The sequence below is a fragment of the Primulina eburnea genome, chromosome 2 (genome assembly GCF_022965805.1).
Source record: "Primulina eburnea isolate SZY01 chromosome 2, ASM2296580v1, whole genome shotgun sequence".
In the NCBI taxonomy this organism is placed as follows: domain Eukaryota; kingdom Viridiplantae; phylum Streptophyta; class Magnoliopsida; order Lamiales; family Gesneriaceae; genus Primulina; species Primulina eburnea.
Genome location: NC_133102.1, coordinates 4,714,297 through 4,736,303, shown reverse-complemented (window position 1 = coordinate 4,736,303; position 22,007 = coordinate 4,714,297). Strand labels below are relative to the sequence as shown.

The following is a 22,007-nucleotide window of genomic DNA, read 5'->3' as shown; positions in this document are numbered from 1 at the left end:
TTTTTTTATTTTCTTGATATGTGTCAGAACACAAATAAGCTTAAATATATGTGACAGAATGGAGTATTTGATAACATTAGTTTGTCATAATTCAAAGTTCTCTCTTTTTTTTAAAATTCTAGTGTTTCATGTTTTATATAAATATATATACACATTATGTTGTAAGAACAACAGAATCATTTTCATAGAGTCAACAAATTTTCAACAAAACGCAGTTTACTGAAACACGACATAAAAGAAACTCTTTGAATTGGAAACATACTAAAACAAGAAGGCATAGCTAGCCCAATGGAAAGAAAGTTGTGATTTCCAAAAGACAAAAATGCCTTAGTAAATAAACTTATAATTAGGCACCTTATTCATTACATAATTGTTCAATGAAATATGACCAATGAGATTATTGGCTTTTTCATAAGATGAGTTTGTAGCAGCCTTAAACGGCAGTAAAGCCAAAGATGCAAAGCCACTGGCCGACAAAGAGTCCGTTGCAATTCAGATTGGGGTTGATGCTATCAAACTGTGCAACGGTCAAGTTGTTGCTCTTCGCAATGTCGAACAAGTGTCACCGCTGATCACCGCGGTCACGGTGTCACACACAACTGTGGCGCTTGCCTTACTGATCTTGGCTGCATGCAAATTTTCAAGAGAGTATAGAAACTGGTTAAAACTATATATGCTACATTGGATGAGATACACTATACATAACATAAATCGTTAAATTTGTCGATACATAACGAGCCCTTCGTGTGTTTAATAGATGCATAGATAAATGATCCAATAATTTTATACTTAATATCATTAAAGAAACTGATGGTTTACCATTGATAATTGCTCTGCTTTCTGCTACAGCAATGATGAGAGCAAGTGAGAGGACCAAGGCCAAATTCAGGATGATGGAAGTATTGTTGCTTGCCTTGGCCATATTTATTTTCTTGTTATAAGTTCTTGAATATTTGCTCTTCTGGTGTACTTGGATTCCTTAATTAGAAGCTGCTATTTATAGCAATAATTTCTATACAAATCTCATATCATTGCCAAATTCGCATTGTGAACTTAGATTTTGACAGGGCCGGCATGAAACAATGAGACTTAGATGGTGAAATATACAATGAAAATTGGGATAAATTGAATTTATGTTGAGGTACTAAACAATTTAATAGTAAAAAATATTAATAATCAAACTAACATTTTGATATTCGGGCGTGAATTGTATTAACTACTAATAAATTGTTGAGTAAGTAATTTAAAGACAAAAATATTATCTATGTATCTGCATGTTATAACATGATTATTTCCAAAAAAAATTAGACTTACAGAGGTATGTGGGTAACTTCTGAAACACCTTATCATTGATCATTTCAATTAATTTCTTGGGCCTCACCTCTTGTCTGAGGCTGCTATCCGGAGACGATAATGCTTGAAAATTTCCGTTTTTTCGACTGAAATACCGTCTTGACCGAAAATAGTATCTAATCGTTGTGCATGGTATGTGTTTTCTCTGTTAGCCTGGAGGATGATCACTTCCATGCATGGTTTCTATACAGGTTGAAAGTTCAAGCATTAACACCTAGCTGGCTAGCTTTAATCTTTTTTACCTCCCATTATTGCAACAATCTAATAGTTAATTGAGAAACTATTTGTCATTCCTCTAGCAACTATTTTCTCTAATTCCCAGACTAATTAGATTAAGGCTTTTCAACTGATACCGAACGATAGGAATGGTTCTCAACATTTATCACATTCAAATCGTGTAACAACTTCATATTTCAAGTTCTTCTGAGTCACCAGTGGCCTTGGCGCCTTGCTTTGAGTTCAAGCAGACAACTATCTGCCACATGGAAAACATTATGAATCCTCGATAGATTGGGTGGAAAGACTAATTTGTATGCCGATGTCGAAGGCAACACACGATACACTGCCTCAGAGCAATAGAATCACCGTGTCAAGTCATTTTATGCTACTGGAATCCCCATGAACATGCCCCTGCTGCAGGCATGGATCTTATTTTTAAACTTTGATACAGAAATGAAAAATTGTACAAGGATAATTCAGATCCTTTGGCGAACACTTTTTTTGTCTACTTGTTCTTGGCTTGAGACTAAGGATTGGTATAGCTGGCCTATGTGATATGTCTTAATCAAGTTTTCGAAAATCTGATGGACAGGTTCTTGGCGAAAGAGTCTCTCAGAAAGTTCAAAAAGCCTGTAAATGGCTGTAATCTTGCCACAACGTTTTTGTTTAACATAACATACATATATATATGGCACATTCCTCGCTATTTCGATTGGATTCATGCTAAATATCTAATAAGCCAACACAGGAGAAGTAGATACCTATACATTATTCTGATTCCATGATTTAGTATTAGCTAGAAATGGATACCGTTAACATCAGATTTCCTAGTCTGTATATATATATATTACAATTTACACCAGGTGAGTCACATTGTCGCATGCCGGCCCTGTCAAAATCTTAAGTAAACAAGGCACTTTTGGAATTGATGTGAGGTTTGTATAGAGATTATTGCTATAAATAGTAGCATTTCATCAAGGAACCAAGCACCCAAGAAGAGCAAATATACAAGAATTAACAAGAACTTAAAGATGGCCAAGGCAAGCAACAATACTTCCATCATCCTCAGCTTTGCTTTGGTTCTCTCACTTATTCTCATGATCGTTACTGCGGCAGAAAGCAGAGTAACTATCAATGGTAAGCCTTCAATTTTTTAAAAAGGTATATTCTTTTGCAAGTTCTAACATAGTCTTGTTAATCTGTGCATAATTGTACATTCTTGAAAATTTGCTGCAGCTAAGAGTAAGGCAAGCGTCACACTTGAGTGTGTCACTGTGACTGCTGTGACTAAAGGAGACACTTGTTTTGACATTGCAAAGAGCAACCACTTGACCACCGCGCAGTTCGATGCCTTCAATCCTAACGTGAACTGCGATGGACTCTTCGTCGGCCAGTGGCTTTGCATCGATGGGTTTGCGATTTAGTATCAACACCAAGTCATCTTATGAGAAAGCCGACAATATTCTCATTACATGAATAAGTTTTCTACGTATATTTGCCTTTGAGGACTCACCAAAATGGCTAGTCCATTGGCCTATTCCGTATGTTTCAAGTTCAAAGCATTGTTCTTTTATGTTATGTTTCGATAAAGTTATGGTTATATTTCATCGATTAATAAAAAGTCTCATCAATACCAGACTGCCTGTTTGCAAAAGAGAATAGCCAAAAATTTCATTTACTCATGAATGATCTTATTATTGATTTTTATTAATATTCTGAATTTATCATAATTAAATTTTATATAAATTAAAATTTCCATAATTCTAAACGTATCAATGAATTTGATGGAAAACATACAATTATCTTTAAATTTTTTAAATAAAAAATCATATTTAATTTACTAAAAACTTTTAACATTGAAAATGTTGCCCCAAGACCACTAAGGTTTGGAGTAGATCTTTTGTGATACGGTATCATGAATCTTTATTCGTTAGATAGATCAACTATATATGTCCATATGTACAAAAAAAAAAGTATTACTTTTGATATAAAAAATAAATTTTTTAATGGGTGACTCAAATGAAATATTTGTTTCATAAAATTGTCTCGTAACGCTGTTTTACAAGATTTTTATAGTAGGATTTAGAGTTAAATCTGAGTAAGATGTTTAGTTAATTTAAGTTTAGATGAATCCCAATACAAAGATTTTGTCGGGTTAAAAACAAATGTATGATTTGTCCGAAAAGACGATTTATTTTCTTGCGACTTTTGTTTTCATCTTCTGAAAAAATGAAAACGCTACGACGCTTTTTGTGAGACCTGTTCTTAAACAGTAACGTTTTCAATCCCCAAAACCCCACTCTGCAAATTATTCTAGGCCGATACAGACCAGGCGCAGTAGCCACCGGCCGCCATTTTTGAGCTGCAGCTTAGCCCTATCCAGGTACAATTTCTTTTTAATTTTCTCATCTTGTTTTTTCTCGCCATTCATTATTTTATTTAGGCCACTACTACCACGACTTCTAGGTGCTACCCTGCCACCTTTGCTTCGCCTTCCATCATCATCCTTTCTCTTCCATGTACGGTTTGGGGATCTGAGTCAGATCAATTTTTTCGGGAGTTTCATGTTAACATAAACATGAGTTTATATATTGCTGTTAAAATATTGAAAATTTATTGGATGGAGGGCCAAAATAGACGTGTTTCTACAATTTCAATCCTATAGAGTCTTGGTACAGGGTATCATTCTCTTCCTTTTTATCACGTCATATATTGTTTAAGTTCAAATAATTTGCTTGTATGCCATTTATTCTTGTTTGGTTCTGAAAATTTGACACATTGAGCAAACTTGATGTTAGGCAACTTCTAATGAGACATATTAATCATGATATTCTTTTTTATATTTTAGGGATGTGAGATTTTTATGTCTTCATGTTTAGAAAGGCTGTTCTGGTTGTATTTTGGATTTTGGTGAATTTTGTGATATGGATTAAGAGAATTGGAAGATTAAACTTTATTTATTTTTGTTTCTAATGGATTTATTATTTTAGTTATAACTTTATATTTTGTTGTCCGTTATATTGAAGCTAAGAACTTGACCTTGAAATTGAACTTTGCAATATTGAAATTCAATTTTGATGCTGAAAAAAATGAGGAGTTGGAAGGGTGGAGTCAAAGCATGGAGAGAAGTGGGTGAAATTTTTTGCTTAAGTCTCTTTTATATGATTTTTTGAATAAAAATTAGTGTTTATAAATTTTGTTGTTTGCTGAGAAACTATTGAAGATTTTGAGTTTTGTTAATTGGTTGGATTTCATGTTGCAATGATGAGTACAAATCTTGTAATTTAATGCTGTTAAAAAAAATAGAGTCATGTGACTAGTACGTGACATCTACCGTTAATTTTAACCACGAAGTTAATGGTAAGGACCATTGTTGAGCTCTTTATAAAAGTTTTGGGATTAAAATTATCATGGTAAAATGTTTTGAGGACTAAAATGTTTAAGCTGTAAAGTATAGGGACCAAAAGAGTGTTTTTCCCAAAATTAGGATTGAGGTTTAAAAGGGAACTCTAAATTTTCCCAACAGACGGGGTGAATTCACATCATGTTGATGAAATCCGTGTGAATAAAAAATTGCAAAAACAAGTTGCACCGGTGGATTTACATTATGAATTTGAGATTCTCTTGCTCACAAGTCCTTCAATCCAAACAAATCTTCATATTGAAGTGAAATTCGTGATTTTTTCGAATAATGTAAGTTTCTGGTGGCTCTGCAGGATTTTGGAAGTTGATGATATGGGGGGAAAGCGGAAGAAGGGTGGCGAGGATGGTAGTGAAAGTGGGGAAGAAGGAATAGAAGAGAGAAAAACCAAGAAGATGAAGCAGATAAAGAGGCCTTGCGTCCATCGATGATTAAGAACAAGGAGAAGAGGTCAGCCATTCATGCGAAATTGAAGCTCAGAAGAAGGTCGACAAGCGGAAGAAGGTCAAGGCTCGTGAAGCAGCTGAGAAGAGGGCTCTGGAGCTTGGTGAGGAACCTCCTCCTAAGAAAACCCCTCGCACAATAGAGAATACGCGTGAACTGGATGAGACAATATGCAAGCCGGATGATGATGAGCTCTTTGCTGGCAATGATGCCGATGAATTTAATAATATTTTGAAGCAAGAACGGATTCCAAAGGTCTTGATAACCACATGCCGCTTCAATTCGACTGTAAGTGTTTCGTGATTCAGGATAGAGCCATGATTTGAGTTCATTGGGGTGGCATGATGTTTTTGGATGCACAACCTACTTTTTGGAAAGTTAAAGTATCAAACATGTTTTTGTTGGGAGATAACTCGACGAATCTCCTAGTGTGGGGGAGGACCTAGGTATATAATTGCGGGGCAGGGAAGGCACTGGGGTGATTATGTTTATTTGAATTTGGTGGGTCTGGCCTACCAGATTTGTGTTCTGCAGTGAGTTTTACTTAGGTTACATCTGTTCAATTTCTGGTTGATTGTTTATACTGCAGAGGGGACCTGGTCTTGCTTCGGATCTTCTTTCTATAATCCCCAATTCTCATTACTACAAGCGAGGGACATATGACTTAAAAAAGGTTCAGTCTTTGACCTCTGTCCCTCTCCCCCCTTCCCCACCATGTTTTGAAAAGATGAGCCTTCGTTAAGTGAGATTTAAGTTGTATGATTGTTGTCCATGGGACACGATTTTATTTTTTCTATAAATAGTCATCATTCCTGCAGATTGTTGAGTATGCGAGAAATAGGGATTTCACCTCAGTCATGGTCATCCACACAAATCGCCGAGAACCAGGTCATCCTTGCTCTAAACCTAACCTGATAATTTTTGTTGCTTTCACGATTCTGTATCCATAAATGTGTTTTTATGTTGTGGGTTTTAAGTTATATGTGGGACTAATGCAGATCTGGTATTTTTTTGTGGAGTTTAAAAACTCCAGAACTTGCTATTGGTTTTAATATATTTAGCTGATTTGTAATTATCTTATTCAGATACTTTTGTACCTAGTTTGTGAGCGTATTTCTTGGCTGTTTGGTGGTTGTAAAATTGAAAGGGGGACGGGGGAACTTTAAAGCCTTTTAAGGGATAGGATAGGTTCCCTTTTATGTTTCATCGTAGAAAATTTACTATGTTAATTCTTGTGAGTTGCTGCAGATGCTGTTTTAATAATTGGGGTGCCTGATGGTCCTACCGCCCACTTTAAACTTTCGAATCTTGTTTTGCACAAAGACCTCAAGGTTCGATCAATTTCATTCGCTTATTTTCATAGTGCATCTGTTTTTATATAAAACCTCAAGAAAGTGAACTAACATTAAGTGGAGTATATTTCACCAAATCTTGACCTCTTCATTGTTATTTTTGGGTTATTTGACGCACTGAACTTGCTTATTGGTTTTCTGTTGTGATGTAAGTAAGGTTTTATCTTACTTTAGTGGTTCTTGGATTATCTGGTATGCTATATATTTTGTGCTATTAACTGTCAGTCTTTCAATTACTGCAGAATCATGGCAACCCAACCAGCCATAAGCCTGAGTTAGTTTTGACTAACTTCACGACACGCTTGGGGCATCGTGTTGGCAGGTAGTTCTTTTTGCTGCTTCATATGATAATTGAAAAGTAACCGAGTCATGAAAGTTAAGTTGTAGTGGTAAAGCACAAGCTCTATTGATTTTTGGTATTGTTTTTTCTTGTTACAGAGTTGCTATTTAGGGCTAATTCTTGATTTGAAATATGTTGTCGAGTAGTCATGATACGATGTTATGGGTTTCAAAAATCAAGGTTTATAAAAGTTCACTGAGCTAGCCTTGGTTTATGTTGAAGGTGTTTTGAAGTTGGCACAATCTTCCTTACATCTTTTTTTCTTTCTTTTGTTTACGCTTTACCCTCTTCTGGACTGTTTGCCATTGACAGGTGGTTTTGGTACTGCATTAACATTTTTTTAATGATTTTGTGATTAGGTTAATACAATCTTTATTTCCACAAGACCCTAATTTTCGTGGTCGGAGAGTTGTTACCTTCCACAATCAACGTGATTTTATATTCTTCCGTCATCACCGGTACTTAGATTATCTGCGTATGATCCATTTTCATTTCACTGAATTATGGCCTGCTTTTCTGAAGTTATCCGTTCTTCTCTTTGAAAGATACATATTTGAAGGCAAAGATAGCAAACAGGCGGAATCAACAAAGTAAAGATAGCAAAAAAACAACGAGGACGCAAACACCCAGCAAAAAGTTATGCCCGGCTTAAGGTTTATGCTTCTAGTCTCTGGCTGGTGCCATAACATAAGTCCATTACATGTCTATTCTTTTTTTCCAAATTAATTCATGGTAGAAAAAATCAGATCCATGATTTGTATGAATATAGTTCAAGCTGCATAAGAAGTTGCATTTATTCTGTATCTATCTGGTAGGTGAATGGACTGATCTGTTAGCCCCTATTTTAGGCTATTGATTTTATATGATACTGAGATTAACTGTCCTCAACTCACTCTAGCTGTTCAATATCTATTATGCCCACCATTATTCCATGCACTAGCAATGACCCACTTCATCAACGGACCATTTTGTTGGAATATATAATACCTTTTATTATTAATTAATTCCCAATATGGATATGCTGGTAATATCAAATTTCTTATGCTCAGCCATTTCTAGCAGATTCTTGCACGACCCTTTTTATAGTATACTAATTAAAAAACCAGCAGAAGTAATCCAGCATCTAACATCTTTGTGCAAGTTTTAATTAAAAATGCCATAAAATTTAAGAGAGAATAATATAACCCCTGTAACAAATCACTCCATCAGTACTAGTCACCCCATTTTCTCAGTCACCCATTAGCTCAAAAAAAAATCACTCCATCAGTAATCTTTTACTCTTAAGCAGGGTTAGATTGAAAAATTATAATGACATGATACACGTTTTCGAAGGAGGAGTAAAATTTTTAAATGAAAAGGGAGTGTACAGTTTAATTGTTATGGTCATAAAAACTACTGGCATTTTAGAATGCGTTGCAATTACTAGTTGACTTGTGTGCTGTGCATATAATTGAAAAGTTAGTTTATCAGCATTCTTCAGCTGTTATTTCAAAAGTGATTGAAAACTGTTACAGAATTTGAATTTATTCACTGATTATTTGTTACGGCCTTGTATTTGTTAGCAATTTAAACGTTACTTGTATAATATACGCTTAATCCATGTGCTCGTGCCTTTGTGTGGGTTTACGAACTGTATGATGATAAACAACTATTAATGCTCTAATTTCAAACTCTTAGGAATGTGGTCCTCGTTTCACGCTGAAACTAATCAGTCTTCAGCACGGAACCTTTGATACCAAAGAGGGTGAATATGAATGGGTTCACAAGGTACTTTCCAAATTGCTAAAATTCTTAGCATCTTGGATATGCACGATTCATGGTTGCTTATATTTGTTTTTCATGTGTTCTTGATGGCAGCCCGAGATGGACACAAGCCGCAGACGATTTTTCTTGTAACTTGCTTTATTTTCCAAAATGACTTCCAATTGCAGGTGATTTTTCTATTTGACGTAATTTTAGATACAGTTTCTCGGCCATTGACTGAGAAGCTATATTGGTGGTGTAGAAGTGAGCAACAGTAGTAGAGCTCTGCGTTCGGCAGCTCGAATTTTGAGCCGTATTTACTTTCTTTCTTTGCTAATATTCAAATCACTATTATATGCACAATTTTGTCAAATGTTTCCAAAAATAAAGTAGGTCTATTGTGAGACGGTCTTATGAATTTATACGTGATACGGGTCAATCCTACCAATGTTCACAATAAAAAGTAATGTTCTTAGTATAAAAAGTAATATTTTTTATAGTATGACCTTAAATAAAATATCTGTATTATAAAATACGATCTATGAGATCGTCTCACACAGATTTTTATCATCCAAACAAAGAAAAAAGAAAATTGTGTCATAATTTACTTGTCTTAATAAATAGTTCTATGAAGACCATTCTTTAAATGCAAGCAGACCGCAGAAAGTCTGAAAAATAGTCCGCCATCTTTTCTAGAATATATCACAAAAAATGACAGTGGGCTTGAGTATTAGCTGTGAATAAGTTACGGTTTTCCATTCAATAAATTTAGTTTTTTTTTATGTTATCCAAGTATGTTTATGTAATGGATTTCTTCAAAATTTAACTACATGTATTAGGTCATACAAACCATATAAGGCCATAAGTAAATTTATTAGATAAAGTATACAAAAGTAATCCAATAAAAATACATAAAAAAATAAATTAGTGAAAATGAAAGTCTATTCACATGTCCATTTGTCAAAATTTTATAATTATTTTTATGATAATTTAAAATTGTCATATTTAGTTCATTTATTATTATGAGCTGAGCTGGCATATGCAAGCATATGCTGGCCGTGCTCTCGGTGTTCGAATTTATACATGGCTCATAAACTTGTATTTCAATTAAGTAACAGTTGTAATCGGCTATTTCTACGATTTTATGCCAAAACGGACTTATAAATTAGTCGATAATTTTAATCAGCCAACTTTTTGTTAACAATCTGATAAAATCATAAAATACTTATTTTTAGATAAGTGTTATTGATTTACCTTCTCATTCATCGATATGATTCATAAAATTAAAAGAGGGTGATTTTAAGTAAACTCAAATTTGATATTCAAAAAATAAAATCATTTATCGACAACAAAAGAATCATTTTCTTTCACAAAATTTGGCAAATTTTATGTGGTCCAAGTCACACGATATTGATACCTCAACGGATAGGCCCTTCCCAATTTTCAAGTTGGTGATTGGTATATAGTCAAATCATCGCAAAAGTTGTGTTACACCCGGTACAAGCATAGAAGAAAAACTTAAATTTTTATATATTGTTGGATGAATATACTCATACCACATATACTTTATATGAGAATTAACAAATAATGCCACCTAACTTGTATTATGGTTGCATAAATATCGTTTATAAAAGTTTTCGTTCGATTTCAGATGATAACTGATGTCACCCGGGCAAAATGGTCGAGTCGGGTCGGGAACTCTACCGGGTAAACTATCAAAAATTTATAATGAGGGAAACTGAGCAAGAACTGTATCAGTGGTGAAGATATATCTCTGCAACACGGCCTTAACTGTAACCTGTAACAAGGAAAAGAACTCGTGAATGGGCGCCGGAGGGGTGTCCGGCGTGACCACTCCGATGCTTAAGTCAGCCGAGTACTCAAGCAAGAAAACCAATGTAGCCCAGTGGGGGCTGTGATGATTGGTGTAATAGAATGAGAGTATTAAAATGTCAAATGAGTGTGTTAAACATATGTGTGAGAGTGAGTTCTCCAGAAAACCAGAGAGAAGCCCCTCAATGAGAAATGCATACCTGCTATTTATAGGAAGGAAAATCAAGGATTACATCGATTTGCGCGTACACCTACCACTCATAGCCTTTGATGTGACTCATGTCAAGCCACCCTATTTTCCCATCGTGTCATATCAATAGGATTCTGTCAGGCACGTTTCTCAAGACAAGACCTTATCTTCTGAACCACTCGAGTGCGGCACTGTTATCGAGGTGCCCGGGTAAAATGCCTCCGGGAGATTTATACAAGAGCCCGGACCTATGACTGCCCGGAGAGTAGAGAATGGGCTTTCGCCTGCCCAGCTCCAGAAGAATCCATCTGCAGACTCACTCGGATTTGGGAATCCATTTGATATTCCGGGTCATCCATGACTCGGGCTCTTACGGGGGTATCAATAACGAAACAAAAGTTTTCGTTCGATTTCAGATGATAACGAAACAAAAGTCTTTGCTCGATTTCAGATGATAACGAAACAAATTTACTTTCATATTTAATAATAAGAGTAGATCTCTTGTGAGACGGTTTCACAAATCTTTATCTGTGAGACAGGTCAATCCTACCGATATTCACAATAAAAATAATACTTTTAGTACAAAAAATAATACTTTTTCATGGATGACCAAAATAAGAGATTCGTCTCACAAAATACGACTCGTGAGACCGTCTCATACAAGTTTTTGCTTAATTATAATAATAATAAATCAAGAGAGTGATTATCTCAATAATAACAGGGAGAGATCACCATTTAAAGAGTTAACATGTTACCTCATATTATACCAAGGGTTGACCGACCATACATCATATTGCGGAGTAAAAAAACGTAAGGGACATGCTGGATCCCATACTCCTTTGTCGAGTAAGTTTCTATTGTCTCACGAATCTATATTCTGAGATAGATCGACCTAATCTATATTTTTCATGATAAATAATATTTTTAACAATAAAAAATAATATAGTTTGCTAAATCTAACCGTTAGAAAGCTTTTTTATATAGATAAACTATCCAAACAACTATGCTCCGTCAGTCAAATTTCTTCCATTTGAATTGGATTCCTGTATTATCTGGTGTTTTTCGCTTTCATGCATCCTTTCTATATGTTGTGGCACAAGGTTCCAAATGTGTTGAATACAATATGTCCAAAATGAGAAAAGGTAGGACAATGGAAAGACAAATGATAGAAAATAATGGACAAGCAAAAAGAGGGGGAGTTAGATCATCAATCGCACTCTTGTTTCCGAGTATTGGAAGTTATACATTGCATTGATGGCCAGTGTTTTTATAACCGGACCGTTAATCGAACCGGTCAAGCCTTAAAAAATGGTTCAACCGGTTCAACCGGTTCGACCGGACGGTCGAACCGGATCAATAAAATTAATATTTTATTTATTTTATATAATAAATAAAATAGTAAAATATTGATTATTTATGTTTTTATAGTTTTTATTTAATTTTTAAGATGAAAATTACAATAAATATCAAAATAAAAATCATTTTTCAAATTCAAAAATCCAAATTACACATAACATGTAACCAAATAGTGATGACCAAGTTTAAGTGTCCAAGTAAACATCAAGATTAATTATAAAAAAATAGCAAACATCAAATTTCTTATAAAAAAGTTTCTAGTTGCAAAACCGTCGCTATTTAGCGACGGTTTTAAAACAACCGTCGCTAAATAGCGACAGTTATTCTTTAACCGTCGCTATATAGCGACGGTTTTTGAAATAACCATCGCCGATCTCTGGGCAATTTTTTTATAATTTCACAGACCCGACCGGTTCCTGAAGACCGGCCGGTTTCCGGTTTTTCCGGTTGAACCGAGTTTTTTCCGGTTAAACCTGTTTTCCGGGTTTTTATTTATGTCCGGACCGGTCTGGAGGCCGGTTCACGATTGAACCGGTCCAACCGGCCGGTCCGGTTTTGAAAACATTGTTGATGGCTACCACAAGATCTTTTCATGTGCACATAACTTAAAAGAATCATGCATTAAATTCAGTGCAATAGATAATAATTGACTAAGTTACAAGTTTATTAAATAATGTTGTTGGTTAAATAAAATAAAATGGGGGATTATGTTGTATTCAAGAATGCCAGAATCCACCCAAGATGCTGCTGAATTTAGTGGAACTCAACTTTCTGACGATCTTTTTGGCATCTGAGACCTCAGCTTCTGCAAGCTTTTCGATGTTCTTTAAGTAACCTGAATTTGAAATCTTTTTTCTTGCGATGCTGCTGCTTGTTAACGACATCAATATTGAAAGCAATAGCTGTTTGCTACCGGAATTAACGTCCCCTGGGCCGAGAAGCTGCATCAATATGCCTACATTTTGATCGTTATGCACAAATTTTTTCCTGTTTTTGGGTACCATTACCATGTTAGATAGTGTTTTTGCTGCCATTTCGCGAATTTGGAGCGATTTTGATTCTAGGAAACTAACAAGGACTGGCATAAATCCTGCATCCCCCATCACTTTCTTAGCATCTTCAGACGTCCCACATAGCCAAAACGAGGCCTTTAGGGCCAATTCACGAACTGAGATCTCCCCAAATCGAAGAAAGTAAAGTACGTGATCTGTAAAACAAGAATTCATCAACACATACAGAGATGTATCCGATCCAAAGCATAAATTCACGATTCCTTTGAATGCCATCTCTCTTGTCTTGGTTGAAAATGATGATTTGGGATCCAAAAGACGCACTAATACGCGAATTCCACCTTCTTCAACGGTCATTTCTCTGATCGATGCATCCGAGTAAGCCATGGTCTGCAAGAAATCAAGTGAAGCTATCTGCATACTTTCATCTTTGGACCTTACAAGCTTAAGGAACAAAGAAATCACCCCTTCCTCAACCATAAACCTCTTGATCTCTTCAATCCCAACAAGATTTTTCAACACCCGACAAGCCAAATTTGCCAATTCTCCCCCATTTTCACCATTCTTGCCACAGATTTTCAACAGGGCTGACACCCCACCATGAGCAGAAACAGACCACGCATTATCAGAATTCTCCGTGACCTTTATCAAACACCTTGCTGCAAATTCTTGACTCGATTCATTTCCCGACTCCAGAACTCGAATCAATGGAGCAATTACCCCTGCATCAATCAACACACTTTTGTATGACTGAAAAACCGCAATCAGGCACACCGCCTTTGCTGCTGCCTCTCGAATTTCACTCTCTTGAGAATCAAGAAAACGAACCAAAAAATTGACAAAACTCTCGAGTTCCACAGCAATATTTACATATCTCTCATCTTCTTGAATGGCTTCGTTGAACTCCACAAGGGCTTGTTTCTTCATAATAGTGCTTCCGATCTTTATCCTGGATGATATATCGTGGACATAAAACCTTATCTCCTCTTTAGAAGCCGAAGGCGCAGGCTTCAAAACTACAATAGCATAGCGCTGCGTCACCAATCCCAGAGCATATATATCAGAAAGAGTCTTCACTTGGCTATCTAATTTAGCAGATACAATATCAAGATCGCTTTGCATGTAAAGCTTCCCACAGTACGAAAGTTCCATACAGCGCTTTAAAAGACCACTACATTCACCAATGGTGGCTGAAATCGACTCTACCGTGATACAGAGTGAAAAGTTATCATTTGATTCACAATTTTCGACGTTCGAGAGTATGGATAAAAGCTCTTCCATCTTGTTTCTTATGGACATCCATTTTGAAGCAAACACTTTGGTTGAATGTGAGAGTGCAATCAAGGAAGAGATCGACTCAATTGCTTGCAGCAGTCTTCTCCTTTCAGTGGATGTTTCGGGGAGACTATTTTCTTCACCCATCGGGAATATTTTCACGGGCTCCAAAGAGATCCCGTTTTCCGGTGAGATGGTTCTTGCTTTCCGGCGCGGCTGGGTTGAAGATTCCTGCGAGAGCTGAAGTTTTGGCTTCAGAGGTTGTTAGAAAGAGATTCATGGAATCCTGAAGATTTGGCCTATGTTTGTAACAGGATGTCCATTCGACTAGATTTACGACTCTAGCCTCGGAACATGGTTCAGTTAAACGTCATTTGGGGTAGAGGTCAGGGTCATTTAAGTAATTGTCTCGCAAGAAATATGGATCATCACAGTACCATTTTGCGGTCTTTTTTTTTAATTCAAACTGAATTGTCATATATCGTCAGTTAATATTTTAAAAAAATAAGTAGCTTTTTTTATGTAAAATTATTCTTATGATTTTTGAACTGTTTCAGATGGTTGCGATCGGTTTACGATTTTTTAAATGAAAAATATTAAAACATAAATTTTAATTTATTTTTTCTAATATAAAATATAATTCAAATAATATAAATATAAAACTAAATAAAACACTAATCAAGATTCAAAACTAAGTTAATAATTTAACAACACAACACACTCACAACAAAAACGACATTTACATTATTTTAGCATTTTTTTTTACTTTTAAACTTCAAATAAAATATTGTGTTAAAATAAATAAATACTTTAATAAAAGACAAATATGCAAAATGATTAAGAAGAATATGAGTTTTTTTTGTAGGAGTAATAATTTTTTTATGAGAATTGAGATATAATGAATGACATTTTCTTAATTGAATATGTTGTTTACAAATTATTATAATCATATACCAAATATTAGTACAACTACAAGTGGTTTAGGCGTTGCGGTTCTTAGGAAAAAAAATAACCAAATTGCATATAAATGCGGTGCAATTCGATTGGAGCAGTTCGGTCGGTTAATCAAAACGTTAGAAAATAGTGCTAATTCCATTTAAAGATCTCCTTATATTTTTATTTATATCAATTTGGTCCCTCAAGTCATGTAAAGTACACATTTAGCCCTATAATCTTATTAATTACATCGATATTCCCGGTTCCCAGCTAACAATATGCAATGCACATTTCACCTCCTCGTACTGTTAATTGCATCTCTAACCCACTTTTTTTTTATTATATTGTATAATTTTTTTAAAAAAATTAATTAGCAGTCAAAAAAACAGTTCTGATACAAGTGTGTAAATAGACCACTTGTGAGACAGTCTCACGGATCGTATTTGTGAGATGGATCTCTTATTTGGATCATCCATGAAAAAGTATTACTTTTTATGCTAACAGTATTACTTTTTATTGTGAATATGGATATGGTTGATACGTCTCATAGATTATGATCCGTGAGACGGTCTCACATGAGACCCACTCCAAAATTATATTATTTAAACAATAGTTCAAATTTGTCAAAAAAATTTTTTTATAAAAAATCCACTGTTAAAATTTAACTTAATATATTCTTCTTTTAAAAATTAAAAATTTACCTAGCATAAAAGATACTATAAATATTTTCTGAATTTCACATCTTTCAATGTATAATAACATATGTAATTCATTTTTTTACATTTGATATATTTTATTGTTATACTTCAATCCATCATACTAGATTTTAAATTGTATTACGACGACGACAATATATGATGGTAAAAACTTGTGTGAGATGGTTTTACGAGTCATATTTTGTGAGACAGATCTCTCATTTGGGTCGTCCATGAAAAAATATTATTTTTTATGCTAAGAGTATTACTTCTTATTGTAAATATCGGTATGGTTGACCTATCGCACAGATAAAAAAATCGTGAGACCATCTCACAAGTGATCTATATATATATATATATATATATATATATATATATATATATATATATACCTTGTAGCTGATGTGATATTATATCAAATTTAAAACGAGAAACAAATTCCAACCCGGGTTTAAAAACTCTCTCTATACTATCAACGACATTTATCATATATTATTTTTAAAAGGGTCATTTAAATATGTCATTTTATCAAAAATATCAACAAAGGTTGTGTCAAACAACATACTCTTTAATCGGACAAGAATCAATTGCAATCAACTACTTGGTTTTCAAGTTTACCAATCTCTCTCAGATCTTAACAGATCAAATATACTAAAATTACAACATGGGAAGAAATGTGAAATAGGGACTGATGGAGATGCATGCCAAACGCTTCATATCTTCTCTGAAATTCTGAGCTTACAAGTTTCAAGTATCAGTTGGCATACTGGCCTCTTTTACGTTCTTGAATGGCATGTTGCATATCCTGCAACAATTAGGAACCCGAATTAGTACAAAAACTGCCAAACAGCAATCTTGAATAATCAGATCAGGAATTTCAAGACATATTTACATCTTACTGACACATTGGTTTTGAAATTTCGTTTCATTTCATTAAAAGAGAGAGAACAGTCACTGACCGAAGATTTTTTGGCCATGTGTGGTGGTATCAAAGAGTAAGAACAAAGGGCGGGCGTCCCTTCTCGGACCTGCTACCGAACGATAGACGTAAACTTTGTTGGCTTGGAAGCCGTCACTTTCCTCGTCTTTTATCACTTCAACGTTTAACCTTGGCATCTCCCTTGCCAATAGCTTGCACCCTTTCATAGTCACGTTACAAGCTGACATCCACAACGACCTCATCATTTCATATCTCTCGAGCCCAGAAAGCAGAGCAGCATTTCCAAATGGGCAATCCCTTATCTCGAGTTTTCTAAGCTTGGGGCAACCTTCAAGAACACACTGCATCCCACGATCACTGCTTCCCGCAAAAGCCACGGAAAGGGTCTCCAAATTCTTGGCATATTTACCTATATACTCGAAGGTCAGATCTGTTAAAAGCCCCGAAACTGAAAGCCGCTGGAGTTTAGTGCAAGTTTTAACCACAGAACCAAAGGCCTCGTCCATAGCTTCGTTTGTCAGGTAATCTGGCTCGCCAGGATTCATTATGCAAAGACGGAAGTGGGTAAAATCAGGGCAGTTGTTTACTATGGTCTCAACAGCAGCATTAGTCATCCTCCGACAGAAGTAGAGGACATAATGGAGTTTGCGACATCCACGAGACACGGCTACAAAACCTAACTCTGTCACTCCGTGACGTTGATGTTGGTCGTAAGGATCTGAAGGGAAAACTCGGAGTTCTTCGAGCAAGGGACAGCTTAAACCAACAGCCTCTAACCCCTTGTCCTCTACTGTATCGGCAACCTACAACCAAAGAATTCATTTAGGTAACAAGAGTCATGGAATAAGCTAACGGTCTCCCTTAATAATCAGTTCAAGTATTCTCGGATATCCATTTCTTACCCAAAGACGTCGTAAGTTGGGACAGTGAGCGAGAAGCTTTTCAAATGCAGCACTCTGAAGGGCAGCATCGCTCAAGTTCAAGAAACTCAGACTTGCACAAGCTCCATAAAGAACTGGGAGATAAGAGGCCGTGACGTCCCATAAACCCGATAGAGTTTGAAGATTTCCAACATTTCTAAATGCACTTTCAACTTCTTGGTACTGGCGAGGGGTAAGTTCTGGGAAAAAGGAACCGGTGCCGAGCTCTTTTAACTGAGGAGCAAGCACAAGCAGACGTTGCAGTTGGTCCAAACTAATACTCTCGTTGACTTTTAGAACCCTTAATGAACTGCACCTACTGACAAGTCTCTCGAGCTTATCAAATTCGATCTCACTGTTGAGACATGCAAAATTTAATATTTCCAGCGAGGAGAAGTTTTCAGGGAAACAACTTAGCCAATATCCGCTGAAGTCATCAGTTGCTATGTCCTGTATGTCAAGTTCTGTCAAATTCCTGGACGCCAAATAGGATCGCGTTAAGTTTTTTGCATTGTTAAAAATAAATCACAAGAAACACTAAAATCTAGGAAGCCATGGTGCTTAATGCCAAAGAAACTAATACGCAGCAATTCAAGAAGCTAGAATCCTTGACATTGTCAATATTTGGTTTTCTTCAAATTATCAGGAGGGCAGTAAGTAAAGCAACGATGATATTTTACACCGCTTGATCTCCAAATCCTGGTTTTTTTTTCAAGATCTTGCAATTTATCCCCCTCGATTTCAATATATAATTGCAATATTATCCCAAAGCTTATTAGTAGAACTAATTTACAGCAATTATTAGCTCGTCCAAATATCACGTGCTTTTTTAATAATGTTTATATGATGCCAATGGAGAAAGCAAGGGAAACAAATTGATTCGGGTCAGACATTGAAAAACTTCCAAAAGCTTCACGTTAATAATCAGAGCTTTAGCGGATCTCCAAAACCAAAACTCGCTATTAAATGCGACCCAAAAACTTCTGAAATTCAAAACATAAACTCAATTCTAGTCATCTTCGACCAAAGCATAAGTTCTAAGTTCGGACTAAACCAATCGAATCTCCAAAACCATGGCACAAATTTTGAAAAAAATAGTCTTCAAATCACAAGGATTAATAAGCCGAACCAATTTCTACATCACAAATCACCAAATGAATAAAGAAAGTAAACATGGCCTCCATTGACCAATGAATATGGATGTATTATGAGGATAAAAGTGAGCATAATTATATATATATATTATTCCATTAAATGCCATTGCCATGTAGCAGGTCAGTAGTCACATCAAGAAAGCAGCACCAATAAGCTTCGAGAGGACAAAAAAAAAGGACCAGCACTTAAATTTTTTCCACTAAAATCTCTGTTCGTTACAATAAAAACAAACCAAAAAAGGAGATGGGGAACACACAGAAACACCATTGCCCTACCCAAAGCTAACTCATTTATTTCTCAACCATATACATAACCCACAACTTTTTCAGGCCCTAAGCCCACTATGTGACAGCATAACCACGTTAAAATAATCTCAGCTAATCTACAAATATCATTAAGCACAATCAATTGGTGCAACATGAAAACTATATAACACAACTAAAAAACTAATTTCCAAACAAAAAGGCTGTTACTTTAGGAGCATTCTTGAAGAAAAAGGTGCCATTTATATAGATTATATTGAAATCTTAACAAAATAATCAGAACTTTCGAGAGTTGAGACCTTAACCGAAAGGAGAAACTCAAACGAGATTAAGAGGAAACCAGAAAGGTAACTGAAAGTAACTCTAAAGATAGAATCGTATCAGACAGAGCATTTTCAAAAGCCAAAAAAGGAAAGAAAAAGGGGAATATAATTTTCTTCCAAGAAAATCTTGTCTATAATATTCAAAAAGCTAAATCCACACACATAAGGGGAAAATAACAAAATTCAATCACCAAGAAACCAGAAACCTTTTGCAACCCAGACAGCATGTATGAAATTAATATGACACATTAACAATATAAACGAAACTATCGAGAAAAACCACTAAAGATTCTTACCTACAATGGGTGGCTATAGCTTTGAGCCCCTTGTTAGTGAACCCATCGCAACTATACAGAGACAAAGCTTTGAAGTCTGGAAAAGATTTCGCCAAAATCTCCAAGCTCTCATCATTTATAGCCATCCTCTTGAGTCTCAATTCCTCCAAAAAGGGGTAAACTTTGGCAAACATTACCAACCAAGAATGCACATCAGCGCCCCAATCTCTAGGCAAAAGGTTGAAATCCGAAAATCTTGGCTTCCCTTTGAGGGTAACACTCTTAATTCTTGGAAACCTTCTTGCCACAATTTCAGGAGACACTGAATAGCAGTTGCCTATGAAGAGCTTTGATCTTGTCCAACGTTCAGCATTATACCAGTCCTTGCACACCAGGGAGACCGAGCTCCTGTCCTTGTGTGAATCAATGAATGACACTACTTTTTCCAATAATTCATCTGGGAATAGTGATGAATTCAACGGAACTGGCGCTTTCGAGTTGCCTAAGTTTGGTGGTGGTGAGAATTTGGATTTTTTTGAGTCTGGATCCATTTGGACCTTGATTGATGACTCAGAAGAATCTCAACCCCCCCCAAAAACAACTGCGATTTTGACAAAAAAAAAAAAAATGTCCACAAAAAAAAAACCCAATTCACTTCAAATAAACGATTTCATAATACAATCAGAAATAAATCTTTACCCGAACGACAACAGCAGTTACCACAGTATTGCAATAAGACAAGAATCTTTAAAAAAACAAGTCACAGAAAAAGTATAATGACACAATAAGATTGCCAGAGAGCTTCATATCTGCAACTAAAAATATAGAGGAAGTCTCTATTGCAAGTAAAAAAAAAGTTTTTGCTAATCAATAACTTCTAATTTTTACATGGCACACTTGCATATTGAGGTGAGATCAGTGGCAGACTGAGGTCATTTAAAGAAATGGTTTTTGGGAACAAAAAAACAAACAAACAACAGCGTCAAAGCTCAAAAGCATCTCAAATTTCAGAAACACAAACCAGAAATTAACCATGAAACATGATATCCCAAGAAACATAAATCAATACTCATAGAAGAAATGGAAAAAAAACAAACAAAAACTTACAGAACTTGGTATTCGTGGAATGATTGAATTTACAACAGATTACATGACGCGAAACATAAAAACTTCGCAGGAATGAATTTGGTGTGTGTTGTATTGCTTGAAGGAGCCGAAAAGTCGCGGGCACAAAACCCACTTAAATTACAAATACAATAATAATCAAATGGTTTCATTATTAATTAAATTAAAAATAATTAATGGGTTTCCCTTCAATTATTAGCTATATATATATATATATATATTATCATTGGCCGAAGCTGACGGTAGAATGGAAAGGCACCTAACCTCCAACTGGGTCAGATTGAGCCTGTCCAATAGTTTTTCTACACGTACACCTTATCACATTGCTTTCTTCTTCGGCCCACGGCGGATGTGAGACTTTCGTGCTCCGCATCTGCAACTTTCCCTAAATGTTTTTGTTTATTGTTGTGTTTTAGTCGGTGAGAAATTTGTTATAATTACATCTCAGACTCGATATTTTATCTTAAATTCGAGATCTTTCTTTCAGATGAATTTAGTACTTGAGCTGGAGTCTGATGAGAATTTTTTTTTGTTTTACTATCAGATAAAGGTTTCCGATTCTGTATGACAACAGAATTCAACATACCCTCTATTCTCTTCGTTTTTTTCCGAGAAATAATCGAAATGAATGAATTTTTTACCATAAAAAATGTGATTTTTATGTCATATAACGTGGTTTATTTCACCTTATCTTTAGAGAAATATCCAAATATTTGATCAAATGTTTGTAAAAGAAAATAATATTTGTCTTTTCACGTTAATATGAATTACATAAAAAAAATTGATATCAAATGTTAGTGGATGACATTTCATTTTATACTTTTACTCACGTCTAGAAC

At 35.3% G+C, this 22,007-nt stretch overlaps 2 protein-coding genes and 1 pseudogene across 2 annotated transcripts; 1 reads left to right on the top strand and 2 right to left on the bottom strand.

The window, feature by feature from the left end:
- The first annotated feature begins 5,307 nt into the window (after positions 1-5,307).
- LOC140822055 (uncharacterized) lies at positions 5,308-9,257 on the top strand (annotated as a pseudogene).
- A 3,710-nt stretch (positions 9,258-12,967) lies between these two features.
- LOC140824013 (uncharacterized) lies at positions 12,968-14,413 on the bottom strand. The gene has a single exon (XM_073185618.1). It carries the CDS (start codon positions 14,411-14,413, stop codon positions 12,968-12,970), a length of 1,446 nt encoding a protein of 481 aa, XP_073041719.1.
- Positions 14,414-16,754: 2,341 nt separating this feature from the next.
- Positions 16,755-21,347, bottom strand: LOC140822046 (protein AUXIN SIGNALING F-BOX 3-like). The gene is made up of 5 exons (XM_073182776.1): positions 21,151-21,347; positions 20,065-20,644; positions 18,010-18,502; positions 17,127-17,910; positions 16,755-16,972 (listed from the first exon to the last, which is right to left on the bottom strand). The coding sequence occupies exons 2-5, from the start codon at positions 20,592-20,594 to the stop codon at positions 16,944-16,946; spliced, it is 1,836 nt and encodes a 611-aa protein (XP_073038877.1). The 5' UTR covers positions 20,595-20,644; positions 21,151-21,347; the 3' UTR covers positions 16,755-16,943.
- Between the last annotated feature and the right edge of the window lie 660 nt (positions 21,348-22,007).